The sequence below is a fragment of the Neofelis nebulosa genome, chromosome 18 (genome assembly GCF_028018385.1).
Source record: "Neofelis nebulosa isolate mNeoNeb1 chromosome 18, mNeoNeb1.pri, whole genome shotgun sequence".
Classification (NCBI taxonomy): Eukaryota; Metazoa; Chordata; class Mammalia; order Carnivora; family Felidae; genus Neofelis; species Neofelis nebulosa.
In genome coordinates this window covers 42983596-43003942 of record NC_080799.1, presented here as the reverse complement: position 1 = coordinate 43003942, position 20347 = coordinate 42983596, and the positions used below count along the sequence as shown (strand labels likewise).

Sequence of the window (20347 nt, the reverse complement as noted above, 5' to 3'; positions counted from 1 at the left end):
GACAGGCTGGGGAAGGAGGGCGAGAGCCGGGCAGAGAGCTCAGCCTGGCTCTGATGTTCATACTTGGGGTGATGTGGATGCACCCCCAGCCCTGCCATGACCCCACTGAGCCTGGGGACGGGGCTGCGAGAGCGAGTGGGCTTGGGCAAGCCCTGGAGCTTGAAGTCCTCGGTTTCCCTGTCTGAGAAAAGTGGGAACATTAGTAACGCGGACCTCTGAGGGCTGCCGTGAGCTTGTGGTGACACCCTGGGGGTAAAGCTCCCACAAACAGGAAGTGCATTAAAATATATCCTTCTGGGGCCATGAGGCACGGGGCAGGTCACCCATCCTTCTGCCGGCTTGTCTTTATTGCCTCTCACATCGACAGGCCTGCAAAGGCACCAACCCAGCACGGGGGGGGGGGCGCTGCGAACCCCAGTTCCGAGAGCCCCAGAGACCCACCACAGGAGCCCCCGGGCGTGGGTGCACCCTGGGACTCAGATGTGACTGGTGGGTGAGGAGTGGGGAGACCGGGCTCTGTCCCCAGAGGCTCACAGGCTGGCAGGGCGGGCAAGGGAAGCTCGAAGCCCATGGGGGATGCTTGAAAGGTGGGGCCGGGCCACGGGCCATGGGGTCTGAAGTCGGGGAGATGTGGGTAGGGGGTGGCTTCCTGAGGGACAGAGGCCAGAGAGGGTCCCTGAGGACAGAGGGTGGGTGGCCGGTCAGGCGAGGCCCAGGGAGACGAGCGTGTCCCCCAGCAGATACAGAACCAGCAACATGGCAGGGAAGGAGATCCCGGCAGGGATCGGAGAGGAGTTTCTGGCGTCCGGTGCTGAGCCCTGGATGGTGTTGACAATCCACGCGGTGTAGATGCTGACGTTGATGTACACCCCTGGCCTTTTCGGGAGGGCGCAGTCATGTCCCCAGCTCACTATGCCTGCCTGGGTCCAGACTCCACCAATGTCGCAGACCAGAGGCCCTCCGGAGTCACCCTAGAGAGGAAGAGGAGTCCAGAAGGGTAGGGCCAGAGGGGCTGGGCTGCTCACGGGAGGTAGTTCCCAGGGGCCCCCTCAGGCCCACCAACCTCCCTTCCACACTGCCGGCTAGGTCTAGTGCAGGGAGGGTCGGTGGGCTGGGTGTTTCTGGAAGGCAGCAGAGGTCTGGGAATTAGGGGTGAAACCCCTGGCGGATGGAACACCATATTCTCTAAATAAAACTGCATTTCAGAGAAGGGGCTCTGAGGAGCACTTCTGTGTCGCTAACAAAGTTGCTTGGTTTTTGACGAAAAAGTCTGTGATAATACTAAGGGGGCACGTGAGATAAAGTGTGTTTTGCTTATAAAAGCAGACAAGGAGGGGGCGCCTGGGTGGCTCAGTCGGTGAAGCGTCCGACTTTGGCTCAGGTCACGATCTGGCAGTTTGTGAGTTTCAGCCCCGCGTGGGGCTCTGTACTGACAGCTCAGAGCCCGGATTCTGTGTCCCCCTCTCTCTCTGCCCTCCCCGACTTGTGCTCGTGCTCTCTCTCTCTCTCAAAATAAATAAACAGTAAAAAAAAAAAAAAAAATTAATGAAAGCAGACAAGGAAAGACCAAAGCAACCCAGACCAGAAGCGATGTTGCCCCTGAGGACAAGTTGCTCAAAGGCCCCGAGTGTTATTTTTTTTTGGAGAGAAAAAAGACATTTCTGGCCCAAAAAGAAAAGGCTTTAGGGAGAGAAAATACGGTCACGGTTTGTTTAAGTGTGTTTGCAAGTATTTCACATTCTGATAATATCGGTGGGATATTTAAAGCAAGACCGGGTCCAGGAACTTTTTTTTTTTCCTTTTCAAATTGCCCTCGGTATGTATGTATTAGAGAGAGAACGAGCACGAGCAGGGGAGGAGTGGGGGGCGGGGGGGAGGAGAGAGAGAGAGAGAGGGAGAGGTAGAATCCCAAGCAGGTTCCATGATGTCAGCGCAGAGCCCGATGCGGGACTCGATCCCACGACTGGGATCATGACCTGAGCCAAAATCAAGAGTCGGACACTCAACCCACTGAGCCCCCCAGGCGCCCGACCCTGGTATTTCAAACGACGTTGCCCTCCTCCGCCCTGGGAGTCCTCGGGGGTGATGGGGAGTGGGAGACCCCGGCCCCCGCAGGGGGGTGGCTTGCTCACCCCGCACGCGTCCTTCTGGCCACTCTCGAAGCCGGCACAGAGCATGTCCTGGAGGATGACGGGCCCTGGGCTGACGGTGCCGGAATTCTCCAGATAGTAGTGGTTACAAGTCTGGGTGTCAATGAGGGGCAGGTACAGCTCCTGCAGGGTGAACGGTGGAGGGAGCGCTGCGGGGCCGGGGGGGGGGAGGGGAGCAGAGCAGAGCTCAGAAGGGAGGTGACCGCCTCCTGGCTCTCAGCCACTGCTTGTCATTTCTGCCTGTCACTCTTCTGCTTCTCGAGGAGCGGGGACCTGCGTTTGTGTCCGGGAAAGCCTGGCAGGAAGAGCCGCTGCCCCCCTTGCCCCCCTCCCTCTGGCAGCGCATGTCAGGGGTGGGGAGCCCTCCCCGGCGGCGTTGGCCTCCCTCCCCGGGCCCGGGCAGCGGGGTAAGCTGGACGCACTGTGGGGTGCGGGGCAAGAGCCGAGACCCTGGCCAGAGAGTGTGGTCAAGTCGCTTCCACCAAATGACCCTTCTCTTCTTGGCCCCCCAACGCTCAGGTCAAAAGCGGGTTGAGTGTGGCCTCTGAAAAATTCATGTCTGGGGCACCTGGGTGGCTCAGCAGGTCGAGCGCCCGACTCGACCTCGGGTCAGGTCACGATCTCGTGGGGACGGTGCGGAGCCTGCTTGGGATGCTCTCTCTCCCTCTCTCTCTCTCTCTCTGCCTCTCCCCCACTTAGGCACGCTCTTCTGCTCTGTCTCTCGATACATAAATAAACTTAAAATTCGTGTCCGCACAGCACCTCAGAAGGTGACCTTCTGTGGAAATAAGGGCTTTGCAGATCGATCGGTTGAGATGAAGTCATGCGGGATCAAGGTGAGACAGAAAAGGAGAGCACACAGAGCAGAGGCCGTGGGAAGGTGGAGGCGGGTCCCCGAGGGATGTGGCCATGAGCCAAGGAACCCCAAGCATGTCCCGGAACCACCAGAAGCTGGAAGGAGCGGGAAGGCTCCTTCCCTGGAGCCTTCAGAGGAAGCCCGGCCCTGCCAGCATCTTGACGTCAGACCGTGGCCTCCTGAACTGTGAGAGAACAACATTTCTGTTGTTTTAACCACCGCCCCCCCCCCCCCGGTTTGTGGTAGTCTGTTATGGCGGCCAAGGACAAGGTGACATTACAGCATGGCGCTGACGGTGGTGATGGCTGCTGGCCCACCGCGTATCGAGAATTCGCTCTTGCCCGGCCCTGCCGGGAGCTCCCGAAATGCATCACTCCGTGTATCCCTCACGTTAACCCCGTGAGGTTAGCCCTGGAAGCTCTACTTGTCCAAGGGGGGGAAGCCACAGCCCAGCGGGGCTGGTGGAGGTCACCCAGCCAGGACTGAGGCCAGGAGAGCAGGCCCTGGGTCCCATGCCACGAGGGCAGGGGTCGTGTGTAAATTCTGCAGGCATATAAGGGACATCGGCACTGGGCAGGCAGAATGTTCCGGGCCCCGGCCTGGGCCAGCATTCCAGAGCTCTGCCGGGGCCTGGCGTTAGTCCTTTGGTTACGGGGTGCTGGGAGGGGAGACCGGGGAGCCTGACGGAGGGTCTGGGGCGGCAGGCTGCTCATTCATGGCAGCATGTCAGTGGCTCCCCTCTGCCGTGTGCCGGCTCCACGTTCGTCCTGTATGAGTGTGGTGACGGGTGCGGCCAGCCCTGGGGAGGGGGGAGGCCCTAGGCCCCGTCAGCATTGGTCCCCACCCAACACCTGCCACACGCTCAGGGTGTCCTTACGTAGATTTGTGGCGACGTTCCCCCAGCCGGTGACCCAACACCAGGTGCCGTGACCCAGAGAGTCTCCGGGTTTGGGGAGGCAGACTGGAAGGATGAGGTCAGTGAAGGTGACAGGTGCGGCCAGCCGCACCAGGGCGACGTCGGCTCTGTTGTTCTCCTCCCAGTACTCGGGGTGCTTGATGAACTGGGCCACCGCGCGGAGCTCCTGGGGCTCCCCGGCCTGGGGGTAGGAGGAGATGGAACCCAGCAGCACGAAGTAGGCGGACAGGGGCTGCTTCCTGGAGATGGGAGAGTCGGGGTGGGGGGGGTGAGGGCTGTGCCAGGGTCCCATGGGCGGGGACCGGGGACGATCTTGAGTTGAGGGTCCTGATGCTACAGATAGACGGCTTTGCGAGCTGTGCGCGTGCCAGAAATGAGAAGTGCCCCGCCCAATCCTGGGACCACCCCTGCCGGACACCCACGCCCCCCTCCGGCGACTGTACCCCAGGCCCAGGAGGTGGTCACCTGCCCAAATGCTGCCCAGCTAGTGAGCGGTGCACTTGAGGCCTTGGCCTCTCAAGGGATGTTTCCGTGTGGGGGCCTTTGGTTTCTGGGAAGCGAATCATTTCTTGGCGGGTGGACGATGGGAGGGCCGGACGGTCTGTCTCCTCCCTCCCTCCCCCCCGCTCCCCGCCAGTGGCCAGCCTTGAGGACAGGGACCATCCTGGGTGGGTAAGTGACGACCCTCCTCCGCCTGTCTCCAGATGGGCAGAAGGCTGTGGATCACACGGAGAAGGGAGGGGAAGGGCAGGTCCCGGCCACCCCGGCACACGCCTGTGCCCCCCCGAAGATACTCACTGATCGAAGCAGTGGGCTGCAGTCAGCACCCAGGCCTCGGTGATCAGGGAGCCCCCGCACACGTGCTGTCCGTGCTCCCTCAGGCTGACCTGCCACGGCCACTGGCCCGGCTGGGCATTCTGCCCCGACACGATGCGGCCTGACACGTGTGGGCGTCCGCACACTGCGGGGTGAGTCCATGGGCCACTTATGCGTGGTCCCCTCTGGGCTCCCCTGGCCCTGCAGACCCGCCCTCATGTATCCCTGCTGCTCAGGGGTTGGCACCCGGTCCCTTCTCCTCAGGCCACACGAGGTGCGATTCTTTGTGCCGTAGGACCCCGTGCTCCAGGGGAGGACTCGGGGCGGTGCCCCGCAGCTGAGCTGGGGAAGCAGGAGCTGGGGCCCTAAATGGCTTAGCCACGCTCGGCTCCTGGGACAGTCCGAACGCGGCTCAGTGCGGGCGGACGCTGAGGTCTGGGGTGGCTGAATGAGGGTCCCCTCCCCCTCCCCCTCCCCGCGTCTGGGCTCCTTGGAGGACCTGCCCCGCACAGGCTATAAGGCGCGGGGCGGGGATCACACATCGGCTGCACCTGCCCCTCCTCTCGGCACCCCGATATTCGTCCTACCTGAATCCAGGCCTGTCACGCTGGCGTTCACCAGGGAGAAGTTGGGTGGGAGAGCAGGGGGGCTCCCCTGCAGAGCCACGGAGAGGAGGGAGAGCAGGCTGGCGGCGAGGGCCGGCGACATGGTATGTCCCAGCCACCACTTCCGCGGCTGGCTCTTGGGGTCAGAGTCCTCAGACACTCGGGGAGAGAAGATGGCCGCAGCCAAGCCCAGGTTCTGGGCTTGTCCTGGGGTGTGGCTGACTCCTCCACGCCTTGCCCTTGGGGCTCGGCTCCGCACTGCTCCTGGGCACAGGGTCCTTGGCCTCCGCCACGTCTTCGGCCAGACGCTCGGGACCTTCCCTCCCCCGCCCTGGCCGCACTGGCCTCGCGGCACCAACCACGCCACCACTTACGGGGCTGGCACCGCTTCCCGTGTTCTGGCCTGTGTCCCCCGCGTCACACGCCTCCCTACTGATTCGCCAGGCGCTTTTATCCCCCCTATGCAGCAGAGGAAGGGGAACTCCCGTGGTGTAATGACTCACCGGAGGCCGTACAGGTGACAAAACCACATACCTCGGTGCTCTGTGCTAGGGCCTCTGGTGCCCTGAAAAGGGGAGGGGCGGGAGAGGAACCGCAGACCCGAGGTCACACCCCAGTCTGCTGCAGAGTGAGAGGGGCCCGTGATCCACGGGGGTAGAGCAGCGAGGAGTTGCCCCTGTTATCTCTCCCTGACCGCAAACAGCAAGCGCCTGGATGGCCGCTGCGCTCCCCTCGCCTCACCTCTGTAAAGCCCCGTGGGTGGCCGTGGCCGAGAAAACAGAGCTGACCAGCCTAGGGCGCCGGGCGGGGAGGGATGCAGGACACTTGCCCTGGTGGCTAAGTTTTCTCCTTCTCTCCACAAGCAGCCGTCCTTTCTGAGGCCCCCGCGCCACCTGGCCTACGCGCACCCCCCTCTCCAGAGGGCTCATTCCCCCTGGGGGGCCATGGTGGGGCTCTGAGCAGCCCCAAGCACCTGATTTAGGTCAAAATCATGTTCAGTGAACGCTTTGGCGTTACTGCCTTTTCCACCTACCTGATCTCTTGATTTCTGAGGGGAGAAATGTGAATTTCCTAGCATCTGGAGTATTAAGAACTTAAAAATTTTTTTTTTTTTTTTTTTGCTTGATGTATTTCAAAGCTCTGTTATTGGGGGCATAAGGGCTCATGCCTCACGTCTTTTCAGTGGCTTGTGACGTGTCAATGTTTTCATTCCTTTTCCCCCCAAAGTTTATTTATGGGTTTATCAACCCCATGAACAGCGAGTGAGATCATGACCTGAGCGGAAACCAAGAGTTGGACGTTTAACCAGCTGAGCCACCCGGGTGCCCCCCCGCCACCCCGTATTTCATTCTTAAGTCTTGGGTTCATTTTCATCTCGTGGGCAATTTTGTCACCAATTTTGTCACAATAAATATATATATATTTATATTAAAAAACTGGAATTTACTTGCTAGAATACTCGTACAATAGGAAAGCACTGGTTAACAGTATTATCGATTTTTGTGGTTGCAAAAGAAGCTTAATATGACTCCCCGATGCCTTACGAGGATCAAGGCACATCCTGCCTGCTTGAGATTTTTTTTTTCTTTAGTTTGGCCCCAGAAATTCTGTTTGAGAACTCCTAGATTATCAGAAGTATGTAAGAGCCAGAGTAAAGCTGATTTAAGGACGTTACAAGGGGACTCATCATCATCACAATGAGTGTTGCTTCTCAATAACCCTTTTTGTGTTCACAGGTCACCGGTCAACTGCTGAGTGTGAGGCTGAGGAGGTAAAACACACACAGCCTTGTGCTGGGGTTGGAATGTTTGTGTCCCCTCCCCCCACCCCAAGTTCATCTATCGGAATCCGTATGTTGAAGCCCCAGGTGATGTGTTTAGAGGTGGGACCTTTGCAAAGCAATTAGGTCCGAAGGGTGGAGCCCTCAGGCGTGGGATCAGTGCCCTTATAAAAGAGACGCAGAGAGCTCTTTCAACCCTTCTGCCATGTGGCCGCGTGAGGACACAGGGCAATGGCAGCAGCTATGAACCAGGAAGGAAGGGGCCCTTACCAGACACCTTGACCTCAAACTTCCAGCCCAGGAACTGTGAGAAATAAATATTCGTTGTTTATGAGCCACCCACCCACTTTATGGTATTTTGTCAGCCAGCAAAGCATTTGACTCAGAAATGATGTCACGTCCCTCCTCTTCTACGTCGGCTCATCCCATTCCTCGTGTCTGCCGAGCTCGTGGTGGGAACTCGGTCTCCCCGTGGACTTACATAAGCTAGGCCAGTTCACACTCCCGGACAGATGCCTGGGACATCTGGTGCCAACATCAGGACACCTGTGTGTCTGCCAGTCTGCTGCCGGGGAGTCTAGAACTTGGCCTTCTCTTTGTCGTTTCTCAACCCTTGATATTATTTTACTTAACACACTTCTTGGTTTGTATTCATTTTTTTATGTTTTATTTATTTTTGAGAGAGACAGAGAGAGAGAGAGCGCGCGAGCAGGGGAGGGGCAGAGAGAGAAGGAGACACGGAATCCGAAGCAGGCTCCAGGCTCCGAGCCGTCAGCACAGAGCCCGACGCGGGGCTCGAACTCATGAACCGTGAGCTGAAGTCAGACGCTCAACCGACTGAGCCACCCAGGTGCCCCTTTTCCTGCCTAACTCTTGTTTAGTGTTTGTAAACACTCTCGCAAGAGCTTTCGAAGCCTACCAGTTGGCATCCTCCAAGCTGTCCACTGCTCTGTGTATTTATTCTCCCCGTTTTCCTCGAAGCCGGTCCCTGTATTCAAACAGATCGTTCTGGCGCATGTGTGGATTTTCCTCCAATGTTGCTTTATCCCTAGTGGCCGTGCAGTGACAACAGGTTAAGTGAACAGGCCTAGGATGAACCGGCCCTCGACCAGGTCCTAGGAAATCACCTCTGAGCCTTCGCAAAGTCTTGCTTGAAAAGAGTGTCTTTGTAGACCGGGAGCCTTGGGCCACTCCAGATACTTGATGCTAATAGCACAGTTGATGGGACCGCCTCAGGCCACACTGCGTCACTTGGACCACAGGAGGTGCTTTAGTCAGGACTAGGGTTAGCCACGTGGGCTGTCCACCCTGCCTCTGTCACGGTACCCCAAGGATAAAAACTCCAGACACCCAGGCTCACATGAGCTTCCCCGGCCACCACCCCTTCACGTCCGTTGTCACGCGTCATTGCCGGGAGAATTAAGCTCTGCCCGTCTGACTCCACTGCTAAGGGGAAGCTGGAAGCTTCCACCTGGTCTCTCCTAGACTCTGTCCTCCACGCCTTGTACCACTGCAGTGAACCATCACCATGGGGATGACAGCTTCTCTAGGTCCTGTGAGTCCTTGTAGTGGATCAGTACTCTGAGGGCGGTCCCGGGGGCCCCAGTTCAGTTGTTCACTGACATCTATAACTGAAGAGACAACTTGATGACTTTGGTGCCCTGCACCAGTGCCCAAGGACGAGGCAGACTGTCTGTAGGCTCTGTGGGTGGGGCCAGCTGGGAGCAGCAGGGAGGCTGGGAGCCCTCCAGGTGGCCCACATCAGGCCATTTCACTCGGGCTCCTGGAAAGGACCGTGGCTTTTAGCAGCAGCCCAATACCGCCAGGCCCCCAGCGGGCGCTCGGTGAGGACTTGCTCTCACGGGGGTCCTGGTGGGGACCGGCCTTGGCCCTTCCCCGAAGAAGCGCTGGGTGGAGGAAGGGGGGCAACGAGCCGGGCAGCCGGGATCCCAGGGCTGCAGACAAGAACCGTTTGGGGGCACGGTGTGGTTGGGGTACCCAGCTCGAAGCCCTCGGACCCGGACCGGTCCCGGTCCCTCTGGGGGCGGGGGGGGGGGGTGGAGCAGCGTCGCGGGCGTTCCCTGCCCCCCCCCGCCGGGGGCGCCCCGAGCGGGCGGAAGCAGAGGGGGCGCCGCGAGGCGGCAGAGGCGGCCATGGGCGCGCGCGTCCGGGCGCTGCTGCTGGCGCAGCTGTTGGTGCGAGCGGGGCTCCGGGGACAGGGTGAGCTGAGGCGGGGGCTGCGGGCCGCCCCAGGGGTGGTGGGGGACGGCCGGGGCGCGTGCAGACCGCGGGGAGCTCACCTGGCCGCCCGCCATCCCCCCGCCGGGCCCCCCAGGCGTTCAGGATCTGGACCAGCTGTTTCCAGGTAAGGCGCCCGGGACGCGCGCCTCCCCGCGCAGGGCACCTGAGCCGGAGCGCAAGGGGCGCCTCATCTTGTCCTCTCCCCGCCCGGGTTTCGAGAACTCGTCGTTGCTCACGTGTAACTGCCGGGCCCCGGGGGGGGGGGGGGGGGGGGCGGGGTGGTGGGAGGGGCGGCGCCCGCGCGCCACGTGGGGAGGGGCGCGAGGTCCCCCGGTCCCTGGGCGGCGCGGCCCCGACGCGCGCGTTTTCCCAGGGGCCCCTCGCGTTGGCTCGCGCGGGCCGGTGGGGCGGCCGGGGTCGTGCGGCTCAGCCGCGTGCCCGTCCGTCCGTCCCAGGGCCCTGCGGCCGCCGAACCGTTTCGACGACGCGCGTGGTGGGCGGCAAGGACTCGGAGCTGGGGCGCTGGCCGTGGCGGGGCAGTCTGCGCTTGTGGGGCGCCCACCACTGCGGCGCCAGCCTGCTCCACCGCCGCTGGGTGCTGTCGGCCGCGCACTGCTTTGAAAAGTGAGTCGGGGGGCGGGCGGCCCTCCGAACCGGGGTTGGGGGGCCGCGTCCTCCGGGCCTGACGCGTGCGGATTCAGCTCTCTTAATGCTCCCGAGCCCCGGGCCCCGCTGCAGCCACGTGAGAAAACCCTGTTCCGTCTTTTCCAGAACGTTCTTTACAGCATTCCCGTGTCCTTTTGTGTCGTGTTCTTTTCTGTCTTCTCCCCGAATGGCAGCACCAGCCGCCCCCTCCTCATCCCACCTCCCGCGGTGCAGGTGCACCACGGGGCGGACCGAGGTGGGCGAGCTCTGGGCACAGAGCCTGGCCTGCCAGGACCGTGGGCTCGGGGAAGCTATTTTGACCGCACCTGCCTAGTCCTGTGCATCTGTTCTTTTTTTTTTTTTTTTTTTTTTTTTTAAGTTTTAGAGAGAGCGAGAGCGCGCGCAAGCACACTGTGGGGAGGAACAGAGAGAGGGAGAGAGAGAATCCCAAGCAGGCTCCAAGTTGAGTCTGCCCGATGCAGGCCTCAAACCCAAAAACCTTGAGATCGTGACCTGAGCCGGAATCAAGAGCTGGACACTCAGGCTGAGCCACCAGGGTGCCCTGTTCATTCTTTTTTAGGATTGCTGTGGGAGGTGACAGGCCGGTTGAGTGACCAGCCAGATCCGACCTCAGGGAAAGGCCCTTCCTGCCCATCCCCGCATCCCCCGGTCCCTGGGTTCTGGGATTTGGGCCCATCTCCTCTGGGCTGCCATCATTTCTACACTGGGCGCAGTGGCCCGTGAGAGGAACTGCTAACCGCGTCCGGGATGAGCCCTGGCAGCACCCCTGCGGCCCCGCCTCGGGGAATGTCTCCCCTCCCCCATGTGTGCTCAGGGGGCCCTCCCTCCTCTGAGGACCCTTGACTGCTCTCTCCTCCCTCGCCAGACACAAAGATCCCTCGAAGTGGACGGCTCAGTTTGGTGAACTGTCCTCCAGGCCAACTTCCTGGAAACTGTGGACCTTCTACCATCGGTACAGGGTGAAGGATATCGTTGTGTATCCCCAGTTGAGTGGGACTTCACTCAAGGACATCGCCCTGCTGAAGCTGTCCTCCTCCGTCACCTACAATTAGTACATCCAGCCCATCTGTGTTGCGGCCTCTTCCTCTGCGTTCCAGAACAAGGCTGACTGCTGGGTGACGGGCTGGGGGCACATCGAAGAAGGTCAAGGTGAGCCTGGGGGCAGGTGGGGGGTGGGGCAGGGGGGCTGCGGGCTCCGCCGTCTGTTCCGTCCACAGCGGCTTCGGCAGCCCCCACCTGGGTCTCTGTGCAGCTGGGTCCCTCCTGGGGGCTGCCCAGCAGTGCCTGCCCCCCCCCCCCCCCCGTGCCAGGGCAGGACCTCCTGTCCCCACACCCCGTTCCCTCTGCCTTCCAGAGACTGTGAGCCCGAAGCCACAGTGAGAGGGAGGCCAGCTGGGCCCAGGCCCGCGCTTCCCACCCGGCCCGCAGGGGTGTGGAAGTTTCTGGGGTGGGCTCCTCAGAAAGGCCTTGGTATGTGGGTTTTTTTTTTTTTTTTTTTAATTTTTTTTTTTTCAACATTTTTTATTTATTTTTAGGACAGAGAGAGACAGAGCATGAACGGGGGAGGGGCAGAGAGAGGGAGACACAGAATCGGAAACAGGCTCCAGGCTCCGAGCCATCAGCCCAGAGCCTGACGCGGGGCTCGAACTCACGGACCGCGAGATCGTGACCTGGCTGAAGTTGGACGCTTAACCGACTGCGCCACCCAGGCGCCCCTGTGGGGTTTTTTAAATTGAGATTTAACTCACAAAACCGAAAATTCACCGTTTTCAAGCATGCAGTTCAGGGGCGTTGAGTGTAATCACGGCTGTGCAGCCATCATCATTGTCTAGCTCCAGAACATTTTTATTTTTTTTTAATTTTTTTTTTTTCAACGTTTTTTATTTATTTTGGGGACAGAGAGAGACAGAGCATGAACGGGGGAGGGGCAGAGAGAGAGGGAGACACAGAATCGGAAACAGGCTCCAGGCTCCGAGCCATCAGCCCAGAGCCCGACGCGGGGCTCGAACTCACGGACCGCGAGATCGTGACCTGGCTGAAGTCGGACGCTTAACCGACTGCGCCACCCAGGCGCCCCTCCAGAACATTTTTATCATCTCAGACTGAAACCTCGTGCTTCCTGGCCTTTGCTCCCCATACCCCGTTTTCCCCTGGCAATCACCCATCTGCTTTCTGTCTCGGGATTTCCCGACTGTGGACATTTCATAGAAATAGAGTCCCACAACGTGTGGTTTTCTGTCCCTGACTCCTTCACTCAGCATATTCAAGGTTCGTGTATGGTCTAGCACATATCTGTACCCCATTCTTTGAGGTTTAGTTCACGTAATGTGAAATTAATCATTTTATTCCTTTTTTTAAAAAGTTTTTACAGTTTTATTTACTTTGAGCGAGAGCGAGTGAGTGAGAGCATGAGCAGGGGAGAGACAGAGAGAGGGAGAGAGACCCCCAAGCAGGCTCCACACTGTCAGTGCCGAGCCGAATGTGGGGCTCGAACCCACGACCACGAGATCGTGACCCGAGCCACAATCAGGAGTTGGACACTTAACTGACTGAGCTGCCTAGGCGCCCCTAAATTAATCATTTTATTATTTTTTTTTAATTAATCATTTTCAAGTATACAATCCCATGACATTTAATTTAGTATGTTCACGGTGTATAACCATGAACTCCATCAAGTTCCAAAACATTTTCATCCCTCCCAGAGGAAATCCGACAGTCACTGACCAATCACTCCCCCTTACCCTCTCCTTCTGGCCCTTTGGCAGCCACTAACAAGCCTTTTGTGTTGATGGATATACCTATTCTGGATTTTTCATGTAAATGGATTCATACGTTATGTGACCTTCTGTGTTTGGACTTTTTCATGTAGCGTGGTGCTTTAGAGATTCATGGGTGTTCTAGTATGTATCAGAGTTTTCTTCCTTTTTATGGATGAATAATAGTTCATCCTATGGATAGACCACAATGTATTCATCCATTCTTTCATCGATGGACTTTTGTGTTGTTTCTGCCTTTTGGATACTGTGAATAGAGCTGTTACGAACATTCATATACAAATTTTTATTTGAACACCTCTTTTCAGTTCTTTTGTGTACATATCTAGGAGTGCAATTGCAGAATCACGTGGTAATTCTATGTGTAAGTTTTTTAAAATTTATTTATTTTGAGAGAGAAAGAGAGAGCGATCGGAAGGGGCAGAGAGGGAGAGAGAGAATCCTAAGCAGGCTCTGCACTGTTCGCACAGAGCCCGATGCGCGGCTCAATCTCATGAACCGTGAGGTCATGACCTGAGCCAAAATCAAAAGTCGCACACTTAACTGACTCAGCCCTGTTGAGTTGTAATGGTTCTTTATGTATTCTAGATACTAAACCCTCATCAGATACACGATTGGCAAATATCTTCTCCCATTGTGTAGCTCTCTTTGCACTTTCTTGCTAGTATCTTTTGATGCACAAAATTTGCAAAATTTTGATCAACCTCAAATTATTTTTCTTTCGTTGCTTGTGCTTTTGATGTCAGGTCTAAGAAACCACTGTCAGATTCAAGATCATGAAGATTTACTTGCATGTTCTTGCAGAGTTTTATAGTTTTAGCTCTTATATTTATGTGTCTGATCCATTTTGAGTTGATTTTTGTACATGGTGTGAGGTAGGGGTCCAACTTCATTATTTTGCCTTTAGATATCGAGTTGCTCCAGCACCGTTTGTCACAGAGACTCCTCTCCCCAATTGAATTGTCTCAGCATCCTTACTGATTGACTGTAGATGTGTGGGCTTATTTCTAGACTCTGAATGGTACTCCATTGGTGTGTATGTTCATCCTTGTGCCAGGACCTCATTGTTTGATACCTGTAACTTTATAATATATTGAAATCAGGAAGTGTGAGTCTTCTAACTTTGTTCTACTTGTTCAGTAGTGTTTTAGTTATTTGGGCCTGTTGATACTCCATATAAATTTTAGGGCCAATTTGTCAGTTTCTGCTAAATAGAGGATTGGGGTTTGGAAAGGGATTGCATTGAATTTGTAGGTTGCTTTGGGGAAGCATTGCCACCTTCATTATATTATATCTCCAATCCATAAATAAGGGATATATTTCCATGTATTCAGTCCTTCCGTTTCTTTCAGCAGTGTTTTGTAGTTTTTGTTAATAAGTCTTTGATCGCCTCAATTAAATTTATTCCTAACTACTTTCTTATTTTTGATGCTTTGTAAATGAAACTTCTTCTTTTTTTTTAATGTTTATTTATTTTTAAGAGCGGGAGAGAGCACAAGCAGAGGGTGGGGAGAGAGAGAGGGGGAGACACAGAATCTGAAGCAGGTTCTGGGCTCTGAGCTGTCAGCATAGAGACCGACATGGGACTCGGACCCACGAACTGTGAGATCGTGACCTGAGCCAAAGGCCAAAGTCAGATGCTCAACCAGTGGAGCCACCCAAGTGCCCCAGTAGAATAACAGACTTTTGTGGTTTGATCTTGGGTCCTGCAATTTTGCTGACTTCATTTATTAACCCTAGCCCTCTTTAAACGTATTCATTATGATTTCATACACACACACACACACACACACACACACACACACATATATGTACTTATGTATATATGGATGATCATGTCATGTATGCATAGAGATAGTTTTACGTCTTCTTTTCCAATTTGGATGTGTTTTATTTTTCTTGCCTAATTGCCCTGGTGGGAACTTCCAGAAAAATGTTAAATAAAATGGCAAAAACTGGCATCATCATCTTGTCCCTAAATCTCGGGGAAAGCTTCCCTCCTGTCACCGTTCAGTGTGATGTCTGCTGTGGGTTTTTCACATCTAGCGTTTATCATGTTGAAAGAGTGCCTTCTATTCCTACCTAGCTTATTGAATGTTTCTCTAATGAAGGAATTTGGATTTTGCCAGCTGCCTTACCTGCATCCACTAAGATGAGCCTGTGGGTTTTTTTCCTTCATTCTATTAATGTCTGTAGTACATTATCTTGATTGGTTTTTGTATGTTGAACCGCGCTTGCATTCATGGGATAAATCTCACTTGCTCGTGGTATACAGTTCTGTTGCTATGCTGCTAGGTTCCGTTTGCCAGCATTTTGTTGAGAATGTTTGCATATATGTATTTTTTGTATATATACCTTTTGTGTATATATATATATATATATATATATATATATATATATATATATGTATGTATTATTATTACTATTATTGCATTAAGGATATTGGTCTGTTGTTTCTTTTTCTTGTGATGTCCTTGTCCGGGATTTGGTGCCCCCATAATGCCGGTCCCTTGGAATGAGTTAGGAAGTATTCCTTCTTCTCCGATTTTTTGGAAGAGTTTAAGAAGGATTGGTGTTCATTTCTGCAGAGGTTTGGTAGAATTCACCATTGAAGCCATATGGCCTAAGGCTTTTCTTCATTGTGAGGTACCTGACTACAGATTTCATCTCTTATTGGTGTGTTCAGACTTTCTGTTTCTTCCTGAATGAGTTTTGGTAGTTTGTGTTATCTAAGATTTTGTCCGTTTCATCCGCGTGATCTAATTTGGGGGATAGCTGTTTCCCTTATAGTCCTCATTACTGCTGTAAAGTCTGTAGTTATGTTCCCACTTTCATAATCAGTTTTGTTGATCTTTCAAAGAACCAAGTTTTGGTTTAACGGTTGATTTTCTCTATTTTTCTATTCCCTACCTTGATTTCCTCTATTCTCTATTATTTCCTTCTTTCCTTCTACTTTTTTTTAAATTTTTTTGACGTTTTATTTATTTTTGAGACATGGAGAGACAGAGCATGAACAGGGGAGGGTCAGAGAGAGGGAGACACAGAATCCGAAACAGGCTCCAGGCTCCGAGCTGTCAGCACAGAGCCCGACGTGGGGCTCGAACTCACGGACCGTGAGATCATGACCTGAGCCGAAGTCGAACATTCAACCGACTGAGCCACCCAAGTGCCCTTGATACTATTCATTATTAAAAGTTGGGTATTGAGGGGCACCTGGGTGGCTCAGTCGGTTGAGCGTCCGGCTTCGGCTCAGGTCATGACCTCACAGCTTGTGAGTTCGAGCCCCGCGTCGGGCTCTGTGCTGACAGCTCGGAGCCTGGAGGCTGCTTCGGATTCTGTGTCTCCCTCTCTCTGCCCCTCCCCTGCTTGCTCTCTGTCTGTCTGTCTGCCTCTCTGTCTCTCTCAAAAGTAAATCATAAAACATTTAAAAAAATAAAATCTTTTTTTTAAATTGTGTTTAGAGAAAAAGAGTGCGAGCAGGGAAAGAGGCAGAGGGAGAGAGAGGGAGAATCTTAAGCAGGCTCCATGCTCAGTGTGGAGCCCAAGGTGGGGCTCGATCCCACGACCATGGGATTGTGACCTGAGCCGAAATGAAGTCTGACGCTCAACCACACAACCGACTGAACCACCCAGGGGACCCTGGATTCGCTATTTTTAATTCATGCTGCTAATTTCTACCTTTTAATTGCAATTTAATCCATTTAACTCATTTCCATTAAAATTAACTACTGATAAGTAAGGATTTACTTCTACCATTATTCTATTTCTTCTCTATGTCTTGTCACATCTTTCAATATCTCTATCTGTGCTTTATATCTTTTTTATTTCCTCTTTTTGTGTTTCATTGATTTTTATTAGTGGTCTGTGTTGATTACCTTCCCATTTCGCGTTCTGTGTATTTTCTTAGTGGTTGCCCTGGGGATTACAATTAACAACTTAAATTTATTGTTTAAAAATTTTTTTTAAACTTGATTTTTTTTTTTAACTTGAGAGAGTGAGTGCGAAAGTCAGGGAGAGGGGCAGAGGGGGAGAGAGAAAGAGAGAGAGAGAGAGAGAGAGAGAGAGAGAATATGTTAAGCAGGCTTCACGTTCAACACAGAGCCTGACGTGGGGCTCGATCCCACGACCCTGGGACCATGACCTGAGCCAAAATCAACAAACGCTTCACCAGCTGAGCCAGCCAGATGCCCCAACAAGTTAAGTTTATAGCAATCTATGTCGGATTAATAGCAACTTAGCTTCAGTAGTACACAAAAATTCCGTTCCTTACGCATCTCTTTCCTCAGAGATTTATAGTTGTTGTATGCACGTGTCTTAAATTATAAAAGAAGGGAAAGAAGTGATAAACCAAAGCCATAATAGGCCTGGCTCTCCTATTTACCCCTGTGGTCACCTTTGCCAGCGCCCTCTCTTTCTTCCTGTGAACGGACACTGGCCAGGGTCCTGAAGACCTCCCTTGCTCCCTTTTCTGTTTCTAGTAAGGCAGGTCGCCGCCTCATTTTCTGAAGGATAGCCTGATACAGGATTCTGATACAGATACAGAATATTCTCGGTCGCCTGTTTGATTCTCTCGGCCCTTTGAATGTGTCATCCCGCAGCCCCCCCCCCCCCCCCGCCTCCAGGGTACCTGAGAAGAATGTGGCTGTTAATCTTGGTGGGGATCTTTGATGTGACACGCATGCGGCTTCTCTCTTGCTGTTTACTGGAGTCTCCCCTTCGATACTTTGCTGAAAATGTATCTCCGGGTAGATCTCTTTGTGTTTATCCTGCTCGGGGAATTGCTCAGCGTCCTCAAGACAGGGATTCATACCTTTTTTTCAAATCTGGGGCATTTTCGGGGCGCCTGGGTGGCTCAGTCGGTGAAGCGTCCGACTTCGGCTCAGGTCACGATCTCGCGGCCCGTGAGGTCAGGCCCCGCGTGGGGCGCTGCACTGACAGCTCAGAGCCTGGAGCCTGCTTCGGATTCTGTGTGTGTGTGTGTGTGTGTGTGTGTGTGTGTGTGTCTCTCTTTCTGCGCCTCCCCTGCTTGCGCTCTCTCTCTGTCTCTGTCTCTAAAATAAATAAACATGAAGAAAAAATCTGGAGGGTTTTCAGCCTGGATGCTGCAGGTGAAGTATGTTAATCCTCCACCATGTCGGTGTCAGCCCCGCCCCCTGAGCCTGCTGTGGCTGAGGGACCGCCCCGGTGGCCCAGCTAGGGGCTGTCATCTTCATTCTCCAGATGGGGACACTGAGTTTCAGGGAGAAGCGGTGACCGCCCGCCCATCCCTTGGGTCCCTCTGTGGCATCGTTCATTGCCCACAATGTGAAGGGTGCTGGGCTGGGGGCAGAGGCGTCATCGAGAGCGATGTCCCGGACCCTGTGGAGCCCACCCCCCCCCACCCTCCCCCTGTCCCGGATGGCAGGGGAGGGCCCGAAGCTGTCCTCTTCGTCTCTCTCACCCCCAATCCCTGGCAGTTCTGCCGCCTCCTCACCGTCTCCAGGAAGCACAGGTGTCCATCATAAACAACTCCAGGTGCGACTTCCTGTTCCGACGTCCCGGTGTCCTCAGTTATGACCCGGATGACATGATCTGTGCTGGCTCTGAGAATGGCCAACGTGACGCCTGCAAAGTGAGTACGCCTGCCCCCACCAGGGCCTTGCTGGACCCGGGCACCACCCCTCCCCACCTTGGGCCTGGGAGCAACCCCCTGCTGCCCACCAACCCACCCGAGTCTCTTCATGAGAAAACAACCACGGGCCTTATTTCTCCAGCTTGTACAACAAGCATTAATTGTTTTGCCTTCGTTGTACCACCTTTGATTCTCACCTGACCCCTAGGGGGGGAGGGAAAGGGGCAGTTTGAGACCGATGCCCACTCTGCAGATGCAGAAGCTGAGGCTCGTTCGCTTCCGGGGTGGGGAGTAGGATGTGCACCCGGTCTGCTCGGCTCCACAGCCCCTCCTGCTGTCCCTCCTGTCTCCACTGGCCCTCGGGAGCCCCCCCCCCCCACTCCCCGCCAAGCCTGGCTCACCCGCGCCACTCCCCAGGGTGACTCCGGTGGCCCCTTGGCCTGTGAAAAGAGAGGTGTGTGGATTCAGGTTGGCATCGTGAGCTGGGGATCGGGCTGCGGTAGCCCCAACTGGCCCGGGGTCTACACCAACGTCAGTGCGTATTTCGACTCGATCCAGACGCTGATGGCCCGCGGCGCCCCCAGGCCAGTCCCCTCTCGGCTGCTCCTGCCCCTCGCTGTGCTCTGGGCCGGGCTCCCGCAGCCGGCCTGAGCCCAACGGAGTCCTGAGAGCTGGGGCCATCTGCTGAGCCAGGCCCCGTCCCCCACCTTGTCCCTTTTCTAATAAACTCCTTAGCGTGTTGGAATCGATGCCTCGCAGAGCATTCTGTGGCCCCGGGTGGCTCCCTGGACACCCTCACGGTCCCCCCGGGATCCAGTCCTTCACTCCTAAATCTCGCTCCAGCTGTCTGCGCCACTCGGGTTTGGGTGACGAACCACGGAGCCCTCTCTGGTTGGTTCAATCAGAAAGATAGTTTATGGGAGGACGTTAGTCACCCCCGGGTCGCTGGGGGCCAGGAAGACCGGAGCGGGGTGCAGCGGGGGGAGCATCCCGAGCCCCCCGGTGCTCATGCCGGTGCGACCCTCCACCCAGACGCCAGACGCTCCCGGCCCTACCTCTGTCCCCGAAAGGCCGACCCGGGACCAGGACTGGGGTGCGGGAAGTTTACTTGGGAGGTGACGCCGGGAGGCCCCAGTGAGGAGCAGGGAAACCGAGGCAGGGAGGGAAGCAGCCCGATGACGTTTGCCCAAATGAGGGGGTTCCCGCCAAGGGCAGCGGAGGCAGAGTCCTGCTGGAGTGGAGAAGCCACAGGGGCACGGCTCAGCATCGCCCCCTGGAGGACAAGGACACCGGGCGTGGGCTTCTCTCCAAGCTGGAGCACCCCTGGTGAGGCCGGTGGGAGGGGGGCAGCCTCGGCCTGGCCCAGGCCCGAGGCCAGCAGGGCAGCCTCCGGGGCACCTTGGAACTGCTGAGGCACATTCCTCCCCTCGGCTCCCCACCCCCTGCCCCCAGCTGTGGAGAGACAAGTAGAGGAGTGGGGGGGGGGGGGCCCTCACCGCCTCTGCCCCACCTCCGACAGCCTCGAGGTTTATAGGGCGACACGTTCAGGCTTCATGCGCTGTGGCGGCCCTTGAGGCTGGAACTCCCCTTCTCCCTCTTCACAGTGAGGAAACTGAGGCCCCGGGAGGTGACGGAACCGAGTCACCCCCCTCACCAGGGTTTTTGTCCGCCTCTCACTGCACACGGACCTGCCGGGCCCCACACGGAGGGGCCGGCAGATCCCTGGGTGGCGGGCGAGTCCCCAGCCATCTCCCGGGCATGCCGTGGGGTCTCCTAAAGCGTCCGTCCATTTCCACTTCCACAACCCACCCTCCGAGGAGCTGGAACCTGAGGGCGCCTCTTGTCCCCTGCTCCGAGCTGGCCCCAAGAGGATCACCCACCACCCTTGGTGTCCCACCTGTCGCTGGAGGACGGCGCTATTCAGTGCCCCGC

At 55.8% G+C, this 20347-nt stretch overlaps 2 protein-coding genes across 2 annotated transcripts; one reads left to right on the top strand and one right to left on the bottom strand.

The window, feature by feature from the left end:
• Nucleotides 1-329: 329 nt before the first annotated feature.
• Nucleotides 330-5490, bottom strand: LOC131501639 (serine protease 27-like). Its single transcript, XM_058711951.1, has 5 exons — nt 5326-5490; nt 4721-4883; nt 3884-4161; nt 2133-2299; nt 330-971 (listed from the first exon to the last, which is right to left on the bottom strand). Exons 1-5 carry the CDS (start codon nt 5444-5446, stop codon nt 702-704), a joined length of 999 nt encoding a protein of 332 aa, XP_058567934.1. The 5' UTR covers nt 5447-5490; the 3' UTR covers nt 330-701.
• A 3771-nt stretch (nt 5491-9261) lies between these two features.
• LOC131501638 (serine protease 41-like) lies at nt 9262-19160 on the top strand. The gene is given in 6 exon segments (XM_058711950.1): nt 9262-9343; nt 9459-9602; nt 9820-9988; nt 10896-11179; nt 18261-18415; nt 18833-19160. Coding segments are annotated over 6 exon segments (1053 nt in total). The 5' UTR covers nt 9262-9276; the 3' UTR covers nt 19067-19160.
• Nucleotides 19161-20347: the final 1187 nt, after the last annotated feature.

Excerpts from the sequence above, each read along its gene's own strand:
- LOC131501639 (XM_058711951.1), bottom strand. The coding sequence starts at position 5,446 with ATGTCGCCGGCCCTCGCCGCCAGCCTGCTCTCCCTCCTCTCCGTGGCT. Across the intron at positions 2,300-3,883 it reads GAACGTCGCCACAAATCTAC|CGCTCCCTCCACCGTTCACC; the intron begins GTAAGGACACCC and ends CCGGCCCCGCAG. Across the intron at positions 972-2,132 it reads GCCAGAAGGACGCGTGCGGG|GGTGACTCCGGAGGGCCTCT; the intron begins GTGAGCAAGCCA and ends CTTCCTCTCTAG.